General features: G+C 31.2%; 2 protein-coding genes across 3 annotated transcripts; both read left to right on the forward strand.

Annotated features, from left to right (window-relative positions):
- Positions 1 to 499: 499 nt before the first annotated feature.
- Positions 500 to 2,059, forward strand: LOC111695685 (uncharacterized; the record flags this gene model as incomplete). Its single annotated transcript, XM_023465090.1, is given in 1 exon segment — positions 500 to 2,059. A coding segment is annotated over 1 exon segment (666 nt). The 3' UTR covers positions 1,323 to 2,059.
- A 1,741-nt stretch (positions 2,060 to 3,800) lies between these two features.
- Positions 3,801 to 15,668, forward strand: LOC111695684 (putative ammonium transporter 1). 2 transcript variants are annotated; one of them, XM_023465088.1, is made up of 13 exons: positions 3,803 to 4,039; positions 5,478 to 5,544; positions 5,834 to 5,924; positions 8,362 to 8,476; positions 9,096 to 9,188; positions 9,876 to 10,010; positions 10,209 to 10,293; positions 10,829 to 10,881; positions 11,380 to 11,464; positions 13,626 to 13,744; positions 14,014 to 14,098; positions 14,283 to 14,341; positions 15,078 to 15,668. In XM_023465088.1, the coding sequence occupies exons 1-13, from the start codon at positions 3,971 to 3,973 to the stop codon at positions 15,210 to 15,212; spliced, it is 1,191 nt and encodes a 396-aa protein (XP_023320856.1). In that variant the 5' UTR covers positions 3,803 to 3,970; the 3' UTR covers positions 15,213 to 15,668. The 2 variants fall into 2 exon arrangements, with proteins under 2 accessions (XP_023320857.1, XP_023320856.1); XM_023465089.1 differs by lacking the exon at positions 9,096 to 9,188 and having other exon boundaries at positions 3,801 to 4,039.
- The last annotated feature ends 6,684 nt before the right edge of the window (positions 15,669 to 22,352 follow it).

A 22,352-nucleotide genomic window follows, 5' to 3' on the forward strand; every position in this document is an offset into this window, starting at 1 on the left:
TACATCGTGGAAAAGTTTTATATGTACATTTATAAATAGATGCACATTTAATCATCTAGTTTAATATTTTATTTTTATTTTTCAAATGGTTGACCCTATTAACCCTGACTGGTTCCTTGGGGGGGGGGTCAACTTGACCCCCCCCCCCTATCAGGAATAGGGTTAAGAATATATTGGGGCTACACACAATGAATGAGACTAACTTTTTTAGTCGGAGTTGCTGTTTACATTGAGCCCAAGATGTAATTTAAAATCAGATATATTTAATTACTCTCTGTTATGATTCCCTCTCTGCCTCCATGCCCGAACTTCGATTCATGCTTCACTGATGACCAACAGTCGTGGTTTACAAGGAATTATGTCCTTGGGATGATCCCACAAAAGGAGGATGGGTAAGTTCACAAAGGAAATCTTTAATGATTATCGTGACCAATATCGAGTCAAGTACATTCTTGAACCTGGAGTGGCAGGGAAAGGATTCTATAAGATGGACTGGTTATAACGATGAGAAAATTGTGGCTGGTTTTGAGGCCAAATCTCTGGATCTCGCCTCACCGGTTCTTTTGACTATCGATGACTACAACAAACTGCTCATAGATACTCAAGTTATATCGCCAGAGGCAATAGTGGAGAACATACAGGAATGCTGCAACCAAATGGATGATATGGCATGGCCAAGCTGCCACACTGTTAAGATAACGCAGATCACGCATCTGGAGATCTACAGGCCTCTTGCTGACGCAACGAATCTGATGAACAAGTACTGTGCTGCAAAAATGAAGCACATAGAGGAATGCTACGATAGAACCCAGTTACAAGAGAAAGCTTGTATGATCCTTGAGGAAGACAAGCTTCCGTCACTAGTGGTGAGAGAGTTTAGAAAGAATTTTGACTATAGAGGCTGGACTGCAGCAGTACAATTACTGAGAGAAACGTATCCACGTGAAAAGGAATGGCCACAACTACTTAAAAAACTAGACACCAACCTTCAACACAGATGCTACTACATGGATTCTGGATGGGATGCCGAGAGCATCGAGAAAGAAGAGAAGAGGAAATGGTTCAGCAGTGACACAGCCGATAGCGCAAGACTCACTAAAGACAGCCAGATTCAAGCCCTAACAGAAGTCTTTGAAGCAGCCCGACTGCCTGACGACATGGTCGCAACTGCTGTGGATCTGATGGGGAAGAAAGAATTGGGAGAGATATGGGACCTTCTGCATGATAGAAATGTGCTACGCAGATCAGAAATGAGAGAACTTCAAGATTACGTAGTAACTTCAATAATCAGAGGAACAAAAGCTACATACATGCATACATAGATACATTAAGGACTTAGCAAGTGAGAAAAAGGAAGAACCCAAGGCAACGAATATGCTTAGGTCATCATGGAAAGGGGTCACTGGCATAGAAACTCTGAGTAACATAGTAGATGAGGACAGAGTCTTTTATGGAATAGGCTTTGAATTTGCCAATGGAGGGTGGCACCTGACCGCAGGGAAATTCACTGAATACACTCTGAAGACAGCATTTAGCTTCAAGTTGAATCCTGTTAGAGCTCTGACCGGACCACAGAGTAAGTACTACTTACAGCTGGAAGGATTTGGAAAGGGGTTCCATTGCGTGATATTGGCCACACATTGGAACTCCCAGTGGAGTATCAATCAGCTAGAAGACGCCTTGGCTAAGGCTTCCACATCAGGGCCGAAACAAATATTTGGATGGGTACTGGTTACTGGATCGGCTAGGCAGGTGAATCTGAGGACTACCAGCATCTACCAATACAGGAACGACAGAGTGGAACCAGCCAAAGTTTATGGCAGCAGAACAACATGTACTCTGGAAGTCAACAAAGTTAAACATATGACGACTGGGCTAGAAAGAACGATATGACTTTCGTTACAGTAATGGGAGCCTCAGAGATAATATGCAATGGCAAAGAACATTGGGCTTATATAGACATGGCTGTCGCGGACAAGGGTGGAGAGAAATTCACCCTTGTGAAAATTACAAAGATGGACGTCCCGGCTTGTGAAAGATCATGCACACAGTCGGGAAACGAGTAAGAATTATTTAAAGGAATGAGTATAAAAGTCAGTGGCGAAAAACGGTTTAAGGGAGGAAAATTTTGTTATTAAGGTCCAAAAATAATCCGTTTTTTAATAAAAGTAGTGACCAACACTGTAGTGAAACTGAGAATATATTATTGTGGAGAAAGGAACTGAGTTTTTGCCACAAACTCAAATATTCTTATTCCTATATCTTGGAAACCAAATGTCGTAGACATTAGATATTTCAAACTACTAATTCTGTTAGTAGATCATATAATCTAAGTTTGAAATATAAGTTTATACCAACTGGTTGCAGAGAAATTAGAAAATTTGAGGTTGTGGCAAAAACTCAATTCCTTTGTTAGGTCGACGTTCAAAATCATCCATTTGGGTGGTTACGTTTTGAGAATCAATTTTTTAAGAGTTATTAAACAACGACGATAAGAAATGTGAAAAAGCTTGCACTAGTTAGATGTTTATGACAATTAGATTTCTTCAAATTCTGCACACATGTTGTCTTTTCAATAACAATTCCAGGGAATCTTTGGGAAATGTTTGTGAACATTGAGACATTGCAGAGAAGCAAATAACTGGAAAAGATTACTTATTTTCGATGATAATAGTAAATTTTTATTTTATAAATCTGTTCCTAAACCGATTCTTAAAATCATTTCACAAAAATGAACAATCTATGAGGATTTTAAAGATTGAATTTTCGCTCTTGCTGCAAATATGCACCGTATAAACTTCTCAAAGGTCTCAAATGATTCCTAAAAATATCTCCACAATACTACATTCTCAGTTCAACTACCATTCATTTCCGGTCACTCCCTTTAAAAGTCAAATTCGTAATACTTAAATTGATTTTACAGAAAACCTTTTTGTTTCTATATAAATCCGGTTGAATCAATCAAAAGTTCTTTAAAATCGACATTCCTTAGTGCACATAGATCCAGACTGTCATGAAAAGCTGTATATTCCTTAATTCACATAGATCCAGACTGTCATGAAAACCTGTATATTCCTTAATTCACATAGATCCAGAAGGTTATGAAAAGCTGTATATTCCTTAATTCACATAGATCCAGACTGTCATGAAAAGCTGTATATTCCTTAGTTCACATAGATCCAGACTGTCATGAAATATTGTAAATTCCTTAGTTTACATAGATCCAGACGGTTATGAAAAGCTGTATATTCCTTAGTTCACATAGATCCAGACTGTTATGAAAAGTAAATGTTCAACTACTTTGTTCTATTATTGGTGTGTGACTTGAAGACTACTAGAGTATTGTTACCCGCCTTTGTGGGTATCCTTTCAAATATAACACTACTCCTTAGTTCCCTTTGAGTGTGTATTTTTTTGGTTTTTTCTTTTATAAATCAAATAAAGGGGGACTCAACTAAAACAGTCCCAGGCTATTGAGTCCACCTGCTGTGGAAAATATTATTTTATTTATTTATGTAAAAATTAAATTTATATTTATTGTTTTCTACAGAAAATAAATGATTTTATTTGATAAATTTCCAATCAGGAATAAAAGTAGTCTAAAGGTTGAATTTTGTCTTCTGCTTTACAAATAGTTTGTTAATGGTACACAATTAAACAGTTTTAAACTAAAGAAAACAACTAATTCAAGTCAAAGAAATTAATAAATTCTGCATAGTTTTAAGTCTCATGGCCTTGAAAATGAATGAACTTTTTTTTGCAGCTTTAATTTAATTAGTCGTTTTCTTACAATTATGCCTGGCTGTGAATTCAGATTTCTTTCATCAACCAACAAATCATCATTGATAAAGGCAGTTGTTCTTAAAGTTTCATCCCTTGCGTGTCTTGTAGAATAAAAGTAACATTTTGTTTAGGATTTTTTGCCTATCTTGTATGTGGGTATGCATTTTCTTATGGCCATGGATCTTCAATGATTGGTTGGACATATTTTGGGCTTGCTAATATACCCCTTCAGCTCTGCTCACACATTTTTTTCCAAGTAAAATAACTTCAGTGAGACCCATAAAACTGTGGAATATGAAGACGACATTAAAACAATTTTTTAGCAATTTATTATTTTAATGTTTAATTTTGTAAATTGGATACAGTAAAATTCTAATTTGATTCATCTTCCTTTTTTCTTTTTCTTCTGTTGACTGTCTTTGATTCTGATAATTTTGAAAAAAAAAGTAAAATTTGTTCAAGCCAGTATATTTTGGGACACTGCTCAATTGTAATTGTTTCAGTGTGTTCTATTTTGGCTAACTGACTCTTGAGTTTTCAGTTTTCTTATTGCCTTTCAAGGAATGTCTGACTCAACAAGCTAATCAGACTGTATTGGTGTAAGATATTTTTCAAATGAAATCAAAGTTTTTAACAAAGCTGAAAGATGTGATTGAAAACGCACAGGCGCAAGGAATTCACATGCATTGTTCATTTTTTTTCAAGTGTGATTTTCATGTGTTTTTGCGTGGCGCAAAAACGCAGGATTTTGCTAAATAAAATAATATTTTTCAAATGAAATCAAAGTTTTTAACAAAGTTGAAAGATTGATTTGAACTTGTTTTATTCGAATTGTGGAAGGCGCACAGACGCACGGAAAAAATGACAAATAACCCAAATTTTGATTTTGGGGCTATTTACATCTATAGAATCAGACTTGATCCAGAGGCAAAAGGGTAGATGGGGGACCACATGGGAGGATGGGTTATGCATTTATTTCTGTACTTTGAGTTTTGTGTCCAAATCTTAGTTTCGTTTAGTTGCCAAAAGATGGAACCCACAACATTCATCCACTAAGAAAACAATTATAAATGCTGTTTGTGATAAATAGAGGAGTCAAAATTTGGAGTAGGTATGAAAGGAGGGTATCGAGGGACTCTCAGGAAGGAAGGAACTCTGTTTTTCTCCCTGAAGCATACTTTTTCTGGCATTTTAGGTTACCCATTGGAGTTGCACCGCATCTACATAAATTGGGAATTACTGTTCTTTAGAATACGGCTCGTCTACCACAATATTTTCTTCGCAGCCTGCAGAGTATAAACTGGTATCATTGTGCATTGTGCACAACCTATCAGGATTCTACTTTCTATGTTTCCATTTTCCTTGTTTCTGACGATAGGACATTGTTATAAAACATATAAGAATAGTTTGAAAACAAACTTATTGAGTGAAGTTTAGTACACTAAACAAATGCTGTGTTTTATGTTTAATAAAAGAATCAAAGCTTGAGTCAAAAAGTCGATATCATATTTTACAGTTTTATGAGTCTTGGTGTATGCAAAAATTAAATATTTTTTTGTGTGCTAATTTTCGATAAAATCAACTACAGAAAAAAAGAAAAGAAAGATTGAATGAAAATTACCTTTTTTATTTTTTATAAAATAAAAAAAAAATCTTAGGTTATTTTCTAATATTTTTTTAAACTTAATTTTTAGGGAACTTTTGCTGCAACTTGTACAACAATAGTGTCGGGGGCAGTGGCAGAGAGAGTTAGTTTCCCAGGGACCAGATTTACTAAAAAAGTAGTTGAAACAAGTTGACCTAGTTGAACCACTTCTTTTCAACTTAAACCTGGACCGAATTTAATGGATTTGAGCTACTTCACTGAACTAGCTACTGCCGGCTCAAGATTTGAGATTTAGGAATGATTTGAATTGATGATTCAAAGTTGAACCGGCGGCGAAAGTCAGTTCAAATTCATTAAACTCAGTCCCTGGGCATATAATAGAAGTGGTTTAACGAAGTCTATGTAGTTCAACTTCTTCTCCTTATTTATTAAATCTGGACCTAGGTTATATTCTCTTATCAATCATCCTGACAGGGTTTATTTATCCAGTTCAAGCTCATTGGGGTTGGAGCTCACAGGGATGGCTGAAACAAACGTAAGTACACAATTTTTTTAACCCTTTTCCTCCGAGGGGGGGGGGGATAGCATAAAAGTGAGAGGATGTTTCTAACTAAGACAAGCCCGGTTTTTTAGGCCAAAGGTTGCAAGCTCTCACGCAATAAAAGACGATGGCAGTAATAATATCAAGTATACATTATACATTACTTAAATTAAAATGTCTGGAGGACTACAAAACAAAGTATAATGTGAGTAAGTGAGGGAAAATAAAGACAAGGCGTGGCTACATTAAAACTTAACCCAGTCGTGAAAATTCATACAATTTCTCATCAGTCTCGATCTATGTAACCTATACAAGAGAAAAATTATCATTGAGATGTTTATAAAATATACAATTTTAAGGACATATGAAATATACATATTTTTGGTCTATAACTTAATTTTTCAATAATGATTGACTGAGGGGGGGGGGGGGGAAGGCACGCCACACCCGTATAGCTTCCTATCCACAATTTACTCACAAACATAGACTTGTGGCAAAGCACTCACCCGTAGAGCGTCCTTAGCTCCAACCAACTAGCTTCCGGCAAAATGTCTTAATTTTCCTAAATTTCATCCATAAATGACTAACAAACTCCCCTTTGGCAACGTCACGTGACGATAATTGATACAAAATAGAATTTTATTGTTTCATACCAGAATTTGATCGCACTAAGATGAGTTTAACCCTATTTATCCTGATGTCCGGTTTCATAAGTGGATCCGGGGGGGGGGGGGGCCAAATTGCCCCCCCCCCTTTATTTTCTTTTTGTTATACAAATATAAAACATTTCATATGTTTTTGGAAAGCATTTCGCAAAATTTAGTTATTTTAATTAAAAAATACTACAGAGCTAGGGTTGTTAATCGTTTTTTGTTTAGTTTTTCGATCATTTTCTAAAACGATCGTTTCGTTTTCGAAAAAAACCGATTATTTTTGAAAATGACACACTCGTTTGGAACTTTAAGAAACAAATAACGACCATTTGTATAAAAACGGCCGTTTTTAAAAACGATAAGCGACCATTTTTATACAATTGTTTAAAAAAAAACTATCGTGTTTGAAAAAAATTGTCATTGATAAATATGTTAACGATCGTTAATGAAACGATGTACTTTATAAAAACGGTCATCTTTTAAAGAAAATATTGCTTTTGAAAAATTGTCATTGATAAATATGCAACTTTTTCGAATGTCATGTAAGTAAAAGGTATGGGGCGCTAAAACTTCTTGATATTTTCTTTAAAATTTCTAAATGTTAAGTACCAATGCCCTTTAGGTCGGCTTCCTCTCTCTTCTTTTCTTTGTTAACGGTCTTTAACGGCCTTCAGAATGCGAAGATACTAATCAATTGAAATTTGATTTCTACAGATTGACCCCGAAAAGTTAAACGTATTCATTGGCCATTTGTACGACGAGTTTATGATGTACAAGGGGTTGTACAATTTTTATCTTTTCAGTACGAATTAAAAATCTAATATAATGTATCTAGAATTTTACTGTATTTTACCCAGCCTACCATATGTACGAAAAAATCCACAAAACTACTTTTTTGAAAAGTCATGAAGTTTCAAAATAAGAAGTGTTGGGGAAACGACTTTTTATCGTAAAAGCAATTACATTTCTAAATTCGTAAATATTCTTTTCACTGAAAAAACCCAATAATTAAAGTTGCAAAATTTAAATTTATATGCATGAAGTAATGTTTAATTTAATTAATAAATAATCTAGAATCAACAAAATAATTCAACATTAATCTATAATTTATGAAAATATGAAATTCTTGTGAGTACTTTAAAGTCAGTAGGACTGGGCACGGTAGACCTTTTTTAATTCATTTGTCAGCGATTAAAGAGACGTAAGCGTAATTTTAAGTGACCCTCCATGTGAAGATGTCAAATCTTAATCTCTTCCAATTTGTAGAAGATATTGTTGTTTTTCTGTCTCGCAAATTCCGTTTTTCTGTGTACTTCTCCATTGTTTCTTATAACCAAAAATGCGTTTTTGACACTTTGGTAGAGAAACCGTATAGCACAATGAATTGTTCACGCAATTCAATACATATCTAATTCATACAAGAGTACCGTAGTAGATCGGGTATTACAATCTTTGAATGAAGATCTCGCTTAATATTACGCTTTAATTGAAAATAAAAATTCACTTTGTCTGCTGAGTGATAACAGAAGGCTAGGAAAAAGGAAAATTGAAGGTTCTTTTAACAGAGATTAACGGTTAGTGGAATCCAGCTAGTTTTCAATTCTTATTTTAGTTTGAGTTGGGTCGTACAGGCTACTGGGGGTCCATTAACAAATTAATTAAATTTTCTCAGCTTTTTAACTTACCATACATTCTTTTTGATTTTCGGTTTGTCTTAAAATTTTGTTCAGATTTCATGTTAAAATTGCATGATCTTTGCTTCTTTCTTTGTTTTGTAGAGAGTTTCGTGACTATGCTGGGTCTGGACTTGTACATTTATGCGGAGGAACTTTAGCTTTCTTTGGAGCTCTCATACTCGGGCCTAGGGCGGGAAGGTTCAAAAGAGGTGCAGAGGTATATGAGGTTCAGTTAAAGTGATAATTCACGAATAAAAAAGGGGTATTGATATTGATATTTATATAGTTTTACATTCATCTGTTGCGTCTAAAAAGGAGAAAATGTTTAAAAACGACTCGTACTGGAAAGCGTAGAACCCATTCATATTCATCCTTATGCATCGAATTTAATTCGACAATTGTAGATTGTAATATCTAAATGGGTAGTTATAATTTAATTGAGTTATTTAAGATCTGAGTTGAATAATGCAACTCCGTGAATTGTATACGCTCTTAGATGTATTTAATCATCTTCTCCTATATAGACGTGCCACAGATAGAATTAAACTTAGTAGAGATCGATATCGAATTCATTTCGATATCAGCCTATACCCCTATTTATTTTTTACGAACACTCCCTTTAAAGGGATGGTCAACAGCAAGTGTTCATAGTCTAATAAAATGGATTTACCGATGTTCTTTTCACCACCCTTGCTATTGAATTGAATAATAGAGTAACCTAAAAAATTAAAAATTGTTCTCTTTTTTAGACCGGCATTTTTGTTTTGTTGCAGATTTCATTACATAAAAAACAATCTGTAAATGTCTGCTTGTATCAATTATTATTCTTGTTATAGAACAATTCTTTTCCTGGTCACTCCATTCCTCAAACTCTGCTTGGTTCTTTGATTCTTACTTTTGGATTTTTGGCCTTCAATGGCGGCTCCAGAGTAAGTTTGGAGTGTTTATAGTAAGATTTGCAAGGTTCAAGAGTAAGTATGTCACGAAAAACTAACTACCACAAAGTGTAGTATCCTGTGGGTAGCGGAATATGTTCAGCTATAATTAGATCTCTCTTTCAAAATTTGTCAAAAATATCGTTTAGTGTCAATACACTTTATACATTTTTGAAGTACGTAGCACAACAAAAAAGTACAAATAGCATTTACGAAAAATCTTTAACTAAGACACACTAGAATTTATCCAGGACTTCTAGTTCATGGATTCTAAAAATAAATATGTTGTTGGTTGTTGCCCTGATGGCTCCTAATATGAAAAAAAGGAACTTTAGTTCTAATGGAAATTTCTAAATTTCTAACAAACAAAGGAATTAAGTCTTTCCAACAAACTCCAATTCTCTCATTCTTTTATAAGTCTTTGCAACCTGATGTCGAAGACCTTTGAAAGTTTAAACTTTGAATTTTGTTAGATCAAGTTGTCTAAGTTTGAAATATCAAAGGTTTACGCCGTTAGGTTGAAAAGACATCAACAAATTTTAAGCTTGTAGGTTCCCAATTAGATCGCCGGTTTTTCTAGTGGATTTTAACAAATTTAAGATGCAACATTGTTTTTTTTTTACTTTTTGTTTTGTTTTTTTATAGTTTGCTTTATTGCTATATGTATTAAAATATTTCTAGGGCTCGATAACTAATCCAGGAGATGGTGTAGCTGTTGCAAGATCAGTATTAAACACTATAATATCCTGCTGTATAGCTGGGCAACTGGTTCTTATTATTAATCGTCTCATTACAGGCTACTGGTCTCTTACTAAGGTATTCTTAATACATTCAAAATAGATTATGACATTGTAAAAATTGATGTGAATATTTTGATTTTCGTATTTGATGTTGTAATTTAACTGAGAGTAATTTTCTGCAATAGACCCAAGGTTTTATATGCCACTCTGTATGTAGATGTTAATTGGAAGTTTGATAGGTATGGTTTATATTTGTAGTTTTATATCTATATAGATGATAAATGGAAGTTTGACTGGTATGGTTTGTATTTGTGCGGGAGCAGATAGATATTATCCTTGGGCTGCTTCAATAGTAGCAGGTTTGTGTCTCATTACTTTAATATTTTTTTTATTGAAAACCCAAAGTTAGTAAATTTTCCAAATTGAAATTTTTTATAGTTTAAAGAGACCGTAAGCGTAATTTAAAGCATGATCTTTCATATAAAGAGAGGCTTCTCTTATTCACAATCGTTTCCTTGACACCTTTAGCTGATCAAGGATGTCACAAAATCGACATATTTAATCTTTTTAAATCCGAACTAAATATCGGCCTAACAAGTCAGTATGGTTCATACAATATGTTCGGCCTCCCCACAAATATTCGGAAAATGTTTAACATTTGGATTTAACAACATAGGAATAAGGAAACGAGTGTGCACTTAAGATTGAATGAAAATTACTTATAAACCGAATATTGCTTTTTTATCTGCAAGAAAATTTTTCAGACAAGGCAAAGAAATTAATTAAAAAATAAAATTAGTGCAACACAGTGTCCCAAGGGAAATTGTTACAAAGGCTCAAATAAAACAATTGCATAAAATTAATAAATAAATAATATTACATTTTTATTTAAAGGATTCGCTGCAGTATTTTACATATGCTGTTCTTTTCTCATGGTAAAAATAAAGGTAATCATGATTATTTGGTCCAGTAGTTTGGTCAGCTTTAGCTGACATATATATATTAGCGAAGAGTTTCATTATGTAGATAATTCGTTTTATAGTTTTTTCTTGCTGGTGTATCTTTAAGTCATTTTTGTTCCTGTTTATTTATGGATTTTTTACATTTTTGAATTCGAAAGTTTTTGAGGCTTTTTTTTGAAAAACCTTCCCATAAAGGGACTGTACTCGTAATTTCAATCGACCCTCTATGCAAAGATGGGGATGCCCGTTTAACAACGGTTCCATGAAAATCATTTTTTTGTTTTTGAAAATTAATTGTTTTCAGTCGGGGTTCTCTACAAAAGTAATTATCAGAATTATATACTTTTAAGCATAAAAACGACACTATCTTCTACATTTTTGATCTGATGAAGGTTTCAAAGATATCATTATTAGCCGGACATTGATATTTTTCATTTAGGGTCAATACAAATATAATTAGAAAGACAAGAATAAGTTCTCTAGATTGATGATCCTTTGGACGCTATATCTGTCCATTTTGTTGGAGGATTATGGGGTTTGATTGCTGCTCCTATATTTATGGATACAGGTTCCTCGTTAAGTTTGGAAATTCCTTTAAATATGGCGCGGACGAAAACCGGTTTTTGTGACGATATTTTTGGTAAACATTTTACTTTTTAGTTATTTAAAGGAATGAGTATAAAAGTCAGTGGCGAAAAACGGCTTAAGGGAGGAAAATTTTGTTATTAAGGTAGTGACCAACACTGTGTGGTAGTGAAACTGAGAATGTAGTATTGTGGAGAAAGGAATTGAGTTTTTGCCACAAACTCAAATATTCTTATTCCTATATCTTGGAAACCAAATGTCGTAGACATTAGATATTTCAAACTATTAATTCTGTTAGATGATAGATCATATAATCTAAGTTGAAATATCAAAGGTTTATACCAACTGGTTGCAGAGAAATTAGAAAATTTGAGGTTGTGGCAAAAACTCAATTCCTTTATTAGGTCGACGTTCAAAATCATCCATTTGGGTGGTTACGTTTTGAGAATCAATTTTTTAAAAATTATTAAAGAGCGACGATAAAAAATGTGAAAAAGCTGACACTAGTTAGATGTTTATGACAATTAGATTTCTTCAAATTCTGGACACATGTTGTCTTTTCAATAACAATTCCAGGAAATCTTAGGGAAATGTTTGTGAATATTGAGACATTGCAGAGAAGCAAATAACTGGAAAAGATTACTTATTTTCGATGATAATAGTACATTTTTATTTTATAAATCTGTTCCTAAACAAATAATTAGTTTACTGTTGAAATTTTACAACATTTTTCGTCGTCGCTATTGAATTATCTTTAAAAAATCGATTCTCAAAATCATTTCTGAAAAATGAACAATCTGTGAGGATTTTAACGATCGAATTTGCGCTCTTTCTGCACAAATATACACCGTTTAAACTTCTCAAAGATCTCAAATGATTCGTAAAAAATATCTCCACAATACTACATTCTCAGTTCAACTACCATACATTGTCGGTCACTCCCTTTAAAAGTCAAATTCGTCATACTTAAATTGATTTTACAGAAAACCTTTTAGTTTCTCAAAATTGTTAAAATTTGTATGCTCCATACAAATCCGGTTAAATTAATCAAGTTTTCTAAAGTTCTTTAAAAATCGACATTCCTTACTGCACATAGATCCAGACTTTTATGAAAAGTTGTATATTCCTCAGTTCACATAGATCCAGACTGTTATGAAAAGTTGTATATTCCTTAGTTCACATAGATCCAGACTGTCATGAAGAGCTGTATATTCCTTGGTTAACATAGATCCAGACTGTTATGAAAAGTTGCATATTCCTTAGTTCACATAGATCCAGACTGCCATGAAGAGCTGTACATTCCTTATTTCACATAGATCCAGACTGACATGAAGAGTTGTATATTCCTTAGTTCACATAGATCCAGACTGTTATGAAAAGTTGCATATTCCTTATTTCACATAGATCCAGACTGTCATGAAAAGTTGTATATTCCTTAGTTCACATAGATCCAGACTGTTATGAAAAGTTGTATATTCCTTAGTTCACATAGATCCAGATTGTTATGAAAAGCTGTATATTCCTTAGTTTACATAGATCCAGACTGTTATGAAAAGCTGTATATTCCATAGTTCACATAGATCCAGACTGTTATGAAAAGTTGTATATTCCTTAGTTCACATAGATCCAGACTGTTATGAAAAGTTGTATATTCCTTAGTTCACATAGATCCAGACTGTTATTGAAAAGCTGTATATTCCTTAGTTCACATAGATCCAGACTGTTATTAAGCTGTATATTCCTTAGTTCACATAGATCCAGACTGTCATGAAAAGTTGTATATTCCTTAGTTCATATAGATCCAGACTGTCATGAAAAGCTGTATATTCCTTAGTTCACATAGATCCAGACTGTTATGAAAAGTTGTATATTTTTTAAGACTGGGACGGCTTTAAAGTGTCTTAAGGCGTTGGCATTTGATTTTATCTCACTAACTCAGTTATACTTTTTTGCAGACACTTGACAAGTAAATTCTAAAATCCGACGCACTTGTTTCTAGCTGTAGTGTTCAAGGAGTAATTGGCCAAATTCTCATCATTTTTTTTGTTTCTTATTCTTTGTTTATGTTTTCTTGTTCCAGCATTTCCTCTTTCTTTGCTACAGTACATCCTTTAAAGATTCATTATTTTCTTATTTTTGTTTAGGCCTATTGTACTCAGCTGATGAAAAGGCTGTACTGGTTTTGGTTTGGAATTTACTTGGAGCCGGGGTCATTATAGTTTATAATGGAATTGCAGGGATTATAATCTTTTCAATTCTTAAGGTTACATTAGTTTTGATATATTCAAATATAGAGTTTAGGCGTATTTTTATAAATGAAATTTTTGTCTTACACATCAAAATTATTTAATTTTAAGATCTAAAATCGACAATATTTTCTGTTCCTCGGATAAAAGTTTAAAGGGTGCCGTTGTGAATATCAAATTTAAATTCACTTAAAATTGAAAAATCGATTTTGTTTGATTTCAAATTAAAATCCAAAGAACAAAATGTCTTTTACAAACACATAAGGAAAGATGTTTTTTTTTCTAGAAGATTAACTTATTCCGAACGTCGGCCGAGTGTGAGATGGTTGGCTTAGATTGGTTTTATAGCAGAGAACCAGCATATCCTACAGGTAGCTCACTCTAACCTATACTGATCTTGGAGATATAATCCAGGAGATGCAGTGCAGGGCGGTGGAGGTCACCTTCAGTCCTGCAGGTCTCAAAGACATGACAAGTGTAGAGTTTTCAATTGTAAAATATCATTTTTATATCCATGCTCATTATTTTCGATAATCTGATATTGATACATTTTAGGGGCTTACAATATTACATCCAGGGACTTGAAATCAGACTCAGAAATAATCACACAGCAGGTATATATTTTTTAACTTTGTGACTAGTACTGTGACTGTTGGGGTACTTGAAAAAAATATTTGCAAAATCCAGTTAAAAAGTTAAAATGTTTGCAAAAAAATATTGTCCAAAAATTGATAAAATATACATTTTTGAAAAGCCCTTGACCATGACATTTCAAATATGCAAAAAATATTGCAAACTTTTAAATAACCTGATGTGTAATTAAGAAAAACCAAAAAAGTTCAAATTTTCTGTGACAGGTTGTTTTCAAATAATTAAAAAAATTCTTTGCAATACTTGTGAAATTCATTCCTTTATGTCATAGGCTTTCCAAAAAGCTAAAAGTTATCAACATCTGACAACTAAAAGTGGGTAAAACAAAGATTTAGTTTGTTATATACTATGCCTGAAGACTCAGGCATAGTATATAATCCGGCTTTAGGCCTAAAGGGAGGGCTTTGTGTATTTACTATTTAGGATAAGTCTTGTAAAAAAAAACTACAGGGGGTGAGTCAAATTACCCCCCCCCCCCTTGAAAGGAATAGGGATAAACAGGATTATAGAATTGTTTGAACGTTTAATTTAATTTATTAATAAGTTGAACAACATTTACTGGTTATGGTTGTTTTTAATTGTTAACTTAAAAAAATTTGGTTTATTATTTTATTTATGTTTCTATTATTAATATTTTTTAACTATTTTCAGTTTATTTGTAATTTCAAAATAATTAAAAAAAAATTATTTCTTTTTCAGACTCATGAATATCAACATCAACCTTCCCAATTCCTTCCTCCAGTACAGCAATCAGATAATCTTTTCACTCCAGATTCAGTCAACATTGATGATGATATATTTCTCATTCAATCCAATATGGAAATTGAATGTTAAACCAAGTTGAGAAATTTTTTCAATTAAATCATTGCGATTAATTTAACAAATATCAAAATCTTAAACATATTTTTGGTAAATTTTCAAAATTATCAACACATTTTGAAGTTAGTCAAACAGACAAGTGTTAAGTAGATAAATGAAGAAAAGGTTATTTTATTGAGAGTGGAATGTCCGATGTCTGATATAGTATTTATTTGATATCAATGTTTTTGTTTTTAAAACCTGACTATTTTCATTTGTGGTTTCTTTAAAAATGTGAATTGCGCATTTCATGCTTCTGAAACAATAAAGAGCTTAAGTTTTGATCCATATTGATCAAATTAAGGTTTCAATGGTACCAATGTAAATCGGACATGGGATTTATTTTCTATTTTTATAGAGCGTCACTTAAATTCCGACGACATTCAATTTAATATGTAGGAATTGTTCTGTATAAATGTAAAATAAAAAAAAATTTAAAACAAAAAAAAATATTAATAAAAAAATATATGTTTCAGTATAAATGTAAAATAAAAAATATGTAAATAAAATATATTTGTTTCTGTATAAATGTAAAATAAAAAATATATAAATAAAAATATATTGGTTTCTGTATAAATATAAAATAAAAAATATAAAATTGCAGTAATTATGAACTTGAAATAGTGCTTTTAATGCACATTCATATTAAATGAATTTAAAGAGAACGTTAATCTGCAAAAGGTAATTGCAATTTCCCCAAAAAGCGATAATTTTATTCTAAATTTTTAATTTGTATTGAAATAATTATATATTATTTAAAACATGATTTCATTTTTGCATTAGGAATTTTAATGATATTAAATTTCAAATTATTTATGATAACTGGCAATTATAGAAATAAATGGGTGAATTTTATTTTGTTAAATGTAAGTTTCCTTTTAATTCCACGTTAATATTAATGAAAAACATTTTTATTGTAATAGTAACTGCAATTTCCCCAAAAAGCAATTAAATCCATATTGAATATTTAATTTCAATTTAATGAGACACTGAAACATGATTCCAATTCTGCATTACACATTATTAATGATGTTTAATTATGACTTATGGCTTAAAAATAAAAATGCTCATGGATGATCAACCAACATTAAAATTCATAATTTCAAATTCAGAAATAAATTAAGAAATAAGAAATGCTCATAAAATTATCAAAATTATTATGAAAATAAACTATTGAAAATAATAAAATACGATTTTGGTAATTTCAATTTTTTTACATGGGAACTTTTCATTATTTAAATTTTAAACCACGAGAACATCTTTTAGGTTTAAAAATAAAGTTTTTTTTATATTTATACTTTGTGGACTACGTAGATCCAGCTTACTTTCAAGTACTGGGTAAAATTAAAAATTCTGATTATGGCGTAAGAGCTTTCAATCTTTGAATCCATGTGCGGCATCAAAAATAAATTTTCCCATTTAATTTGAGAAACTTTACCATCAAGACAAACAGTAAATCTGTCAAATGTTTTGAATTTAAAACATCAAAAAGCTTATATTAATGCTTTAAAGAAGTGCAGTAATATTTCCATAGGGTTACTCAAAACCTACAATGGGTGAAACTTTTCTGATGTGATGAAATTTTGAAAATATTATATTTTATTGTAATATTTAATGATTTGACAAAGGAAAATTTCATAATTTCATTTTTGACATTATGAATCAGGTCAAATTACTGCAATATTTCTTTTATGTCTAAATAAATAACCTCCTATGAACTTCAGTTTTGATCTTATTAGAGAAAAGAAATGTAATTTTGTTGCATGAAACATGTTTTAATTTAAATTTAAATTTAATTTGATTTGACATGATGTCAAGAAATGTTAAAAGATTAAGGCATTAAATAATCGATTTTCTTTGTCCAATGAAAATTACATGAAGCTTAAAACTAACTAGTTTAATTTGGGTAAAATTTGGTCTATCGAAAATGTCTAGTTTTGCACTTGAAACAAGTCGTTATTAAATTAAAAGTTTACCTTACATTTGTGTGTCTTTTGATATTCAAGTATTTTTAATTTAACTCTAACCTGGTTGGAGTATTTTAGTGTAATATAGGTTTTAATGAAGTTAAATATGGGAGTGTGATACATGTCTTCAGTCCAACATTATCTTTAATGGTTAGGGTGCAAGGGAGGATTTAAAAAAAAGTTCATATAGTATGTCGGAAAAATGATCAAAATAATTAGTTTTATTTTTGACTAATATTAACATTTGACACAGATTATTACATTTATTTTTCAAGGACTTTTTAAATAAATAGATTAAAACCCTGTAGCTTAATTACTAAAAAAGTTATTAAGCATTACTAATTGTTTTTTACACCTATCTGCCGTTTGACTGTCCTCTACCCTACCAAATGCATCCCAAAAAATAACAAAAAGATTTGGCTAAATTTGAACAAAACAATGATGTTGAAAAAGTGTAGAAGTTTCAGCGTTTTAAGTAATATGTAAACAACCACAGAGAGGGGGGAGTGAACCCCCCCCCCCTGTTCTGATGAGGTCAAGACTGCAAAACAATGGCAAATTTCAGTGTTAAAGTCAACGATGTTTTTTTTCTTGGATATATCAATGAAATCTTTCTATTTTAACATTTAGTGTTTAATAACGAAAATATCTATTCCTGGTTTTTGGTATAAAACAGATTTCGTTCCGGCAAATAATAAAAAACTGTGTTCCAGAATCAAATTTCGAACAAGCATAAAAAAATCAAATTAAAAATTGTTTAGATTATTACATTTTGCACCCTTAGTTTGATTTCATACAAGTATAAATAAAGGGAATCTTTTAAGTGTTCAACTCAAATTTCGACAAATATCAATAGAATCTCTGAAGTGCACATCTTTATTCTGGAATTTTTTAAAATCTAATTTTTGAAAAAAATAACAAGATTTTTGAAAAAAAAACTAAACTTGTCTATAAAATTTGGTCCAACAATGCCTGGACGTATTTAGTTTTGAAGAGATACTCTTTAAAAATGAAAATCTGAATTAATTTTTTAAAATTAATTAAAGAGAAAATATCTAATAATACTAAAATATATCAAAAATTCTGCCTACCTCCCGTTTCCACTTAAAAGTTTATTATTGCACAGATTTTACCGACTTGGCCAATTTCTAAATTTAGTGATACTAATATTTTTATTATTCTGTCGTCAAAAGCTTAAGGTTTTATTCTGATGGTTGAAAGGATTTATAAGGAAATTTATAAAGGAATTTTTCATTCTCATGTAAAATTCAAAACTAAAATAACCATTGTTAAAGTAATATTAAAACCAAAATAGTTTTATGATTTTATTTGACTGGACAAAATCAATATTAATAAATTTACAAAAACGAAATATTTTAAGTATTTTTTTTTATTTAAAAAATATATTTCGAAAACTTCTGACCTATCAAATGATGTCACAATAATGATTGTATTTAATATATGACATGTTCAAGGACAAAATATTTTTTGCATGCTCCTCGAGAAATAAAATTTTGAAGGCCATGCATTTCATGCAAAAGCTGCAGTAATGCAAATGCATTGAAAGAAGATGGAACTCACATTAGTAAAAGTTTCATTAATTGTCTTTTACTTCAATCTTAGGGCTATAAATGGTAACAATTTTCAAAGCAATCATATTCATGGTAATCATATTTATGGTAATCATGTTTAGGGTAATCATATTCAGGGTAATCATATTTAGGGTAATCATATTCATGGTAATCATATTCAGAGTAATCATATTCAGGGTAATCATATTCATGGTAATCATATTCATGGTAATCATATTCATGGTAATCATATTCATGGTAATCATATTCATGGTAATCATATTCAGAGTAATCATATTCAGGGTAATCATATTAATGGTAATCATATTCAGAGTAATCATATTCAGGGTAATCATATTCATGGTAATCATATTCATGGTAATCATATTCAGGGTAATCATATTTAGGGTAATCATGTTCTGGGTAATCAATTTAGGGTAATCATATTCAGGGTAATCATATTCAGGGTAATCATATTCATGGTAATCATATTCATGGTAATCATATTCAGGGTAATCATATTTAGGGTAATCATGTTCTGGGTAATCAATTTAGGGTAATCATATTTAGGGTAATCATATTCAGAGTAATCATATTTAGGGTCATTTGTTCTGGGTAATTTTATTCAGGGTAATCATATTCAACGAAATCATATTCAGAGTAATCATACTCAGGGTATTCATATTCATGGTAATCATATTCTGGGTAATCATATTCAGATTAATCATATTTAACGTAATCATAGTTGGGCGCTAGCCGCTAATTTACGGTATATATCACTCATATTCAAGACAACATTTTGAAAACTCTTCCAATGTCTTTTTATATGTGAGTTTAATTGTACAGTTAGTTGGTGCATAGTCATTAGTCATTTTTACAATCAGTCGAAATAATCAACACTTAATTTTAGGCCAATGCATTTCCACTGAATGCACTTTTCCTAAGTTTTATATATCTGGAAGTTATGCAGCAGGTAAGCAACATATGCAAAGATTGGCATCTTCGGTTTTTTTTTCATTTTTTTCGTTCATCGTTTGTGAACATCCCATTTTCTGCGATTTTTTTTCAATCATTCAAAATAAATTTTATTCTATCGTTTACAAAATTATTGTTCATTTTCCATCTTTTTTGTTTGTTTTCTCACTACATTAGAGGCTCAGTATGAGACCAGTGTAATATTCCTTTGTCATTTGTAAATTTACAACCTATTTGTAAATTGTCATTTAAGCATAAATTGTAATTTGAATATAATTAATTGGAAATGTAGACGTTTATGGATGAAAATGTACAAGTAACTGAAGGATTTGTAAATTGTAAATGCCTAAGCGTATAATGACAATAATTTATTATTGACTAAACTAATTTCTAAGATGTAAATTGTAAATTGTAAATTGTAAATTGTAAATTGTAAATTGTTAATGCAGGGGACATTAGTTTCAAAACTAACACTTGGCCCATTTCCCAACATTGAGAGTTAGGAATTGGCACAAATTGAAAGACTGGGTTTTTGGGATCCCGGCCCATATCCAGAGTAAATGTCGATAGTAAAAACTATAACAATGCATTTTATTAAACATGAACGAGGACAACAATTCCCATTTTCAAACTTTTTTTAAAATCAAAATTATAAGAGGAGTTCTTCTTATATTAAATCTCTGACCGTTTTCAAAACAATGTCAGGAATTCAATTTTCGAACATATCCTGAATTTGAAACATTGTCGCGTTTTCGAGACAAAACCCACTTTCCTGTTTTTTAGTATAATCCACAATTCAAAACAAAACTAACTTTTATAACTTACAAAATAAATCACTAAAAACTAAAATTATCTTATGAAGCTAAATCAACTGTTAAATTAGAGAATATCGATGATTTACTTTCAAGCATTTTAAACAAACAGTTTCCCGCATTTCTACAGGGTGTCCCAATAAACATGGGAATTCAGTGACGAATTCGATATCATCTTGTAATAAGTTTTTGATTTAGTATAGTGATACCTACTGAGAAAACTGTAATCTGTAAGAGTTTAGTCTCCTATGTTCACATTTTGTTTGTTTATGTTTTGACTGCATACGGTTGTACTTAGTATAGACACATCGTCATCTTTACAGCCATTTACCGCTATAATAAAATAAACTCTAGCAGACATAATAATATTATGATTTTTGAAATTAGGTATTACAATACTAATTAATAACAAAGACGATATCGAATTCGTCACTGAATTCCCTTTTTTATTGGGACACCCTGTAGTTAAATCTATATTGTAAGAACAAGTGATATTACTATTTTGATTTCTCAATGCTGTAATAATTTTTAAATTATAAAAGAGCAGTTTGTTTTAAATTTATATTTATATTTTACCTTATCAAAAATCCTTTTTGTGACGTAAGTGCGTAAATGCTTAAAAATTGACATTGATACGAATTTCGGTAATTGTCTGAAAACCAGGATATGTTCCGAAAACGCAAGTCGCAACATGAGCTGAAATCCATGGGTGATACATATGTAATATGCATTTACAATTTACAATTTACAATTTACAAATTATTTTTGTTAATTTAAAAAAAACATGGATGATACTTAAGCATTTACAATTTACAATTTACAAATTATTTTTGCCAACTAAAAAAAAACATGGGTGATACATATGCAATATGCATTTACAATTTACAATTTACAAATTATTTTTGCCGACTTAAAAAAACATGGGTGATACATATGCAATATGCATTTACAATTTACAATTTACAATTTACAAATTATTTTTGCCAACTAAAAAAATCAAGGGTGATACATATGCAATATGCATGTAAAATTTACAATTTACAATTTACAAATTATTTTTGCCGACTTAAAAAATAATGGGTGATACCGATGTAATATGCATTTACAATTTACAATTTACAAATTATTTTTGCCGAACCTAAACAAATATTGATGATACTTAGGCATTTACAATTTACAATTTACAAAACAAAAAATAATCGCAGTTTACACTAATGCATTTTCAATTATCTGATGTATACAAAAACCTATTCTGAATATTTCTTATACAAATGGAGAACCCGTCTGCAAAGCATGTATAATCATATGGTAGGCTACATACTTCACTTACTTACTGCGAAAGCGTACTGCATATTTGATGTGTTTAATGTTTCATTATGCAATAATCTCCTTAAACACTCTTTATAAGTAAACCGTCTTTATTGTACACTCAAGATAAATAGCAGGGTAAATGTTGCTATGGGAGTAAATTGAGGGGATACATTAAAGGAAGTGTTTGCAAAAAAGAAAATGGGGTATTGTCTGATAAATATTACCATGGGAGTAAATTGAGGGGATAAATTAAAGGAAATGTTTGCAAAAAAGAAAATGGGGTATTGTCTGGTAAATATTACTATGGGAGTAAATTGAGGGGATAAATTAAAGGAAATGTTTTCAAAAAAGAAAATGGGGTATTGTCTGATAAATGTTACTATGGGAGTAAATTGAGGGGATACATTAAAGGAAGTGTTTGCAAAAAAGAAAATGGGGTATTGCCTGATCCCAAATTTAATTCGATGTAGATCTCTAAAG

This window comes from Eurytemora carolleeae, unplaced genomic scaffold (genome assembly GCF_000591075.1).
Source record: "Eurytemora carolleeae unplaced genomic scaffold, Eaff_2.0 scaffold166, whole genome shotgun sequence".
Classification (NCBI taxonomy): Eukaryota; Metazoa; Arthropoda; class Copepoda; order Calanoida; family Temoridae; genus Eurytemora; species Eurytemora carolleeae.

Coding starts and splice junctions, on each gene's coding strand:
- LOC111695684 (XM_023465088.1), top strand. CDS start 3,971: ATGATTGGTTGGACATATTTTGGGCTTGCTAATATACCCCTTCAGCTC. Junction 10,011..10,208: donor GCTACTGGTCTCTTACTAAG/GTATTCTTAATA, acceptor ATATCTATATAG/ATGATAAATGGAAGTTTGAC. Junction 10,294..10,828: donor GGCTGCTTCAATAGTAGCAG/GTTTGTGTCTCA, acceptor TTTTATTTAAAG/GATTCGCTGCAGTATTTTAC.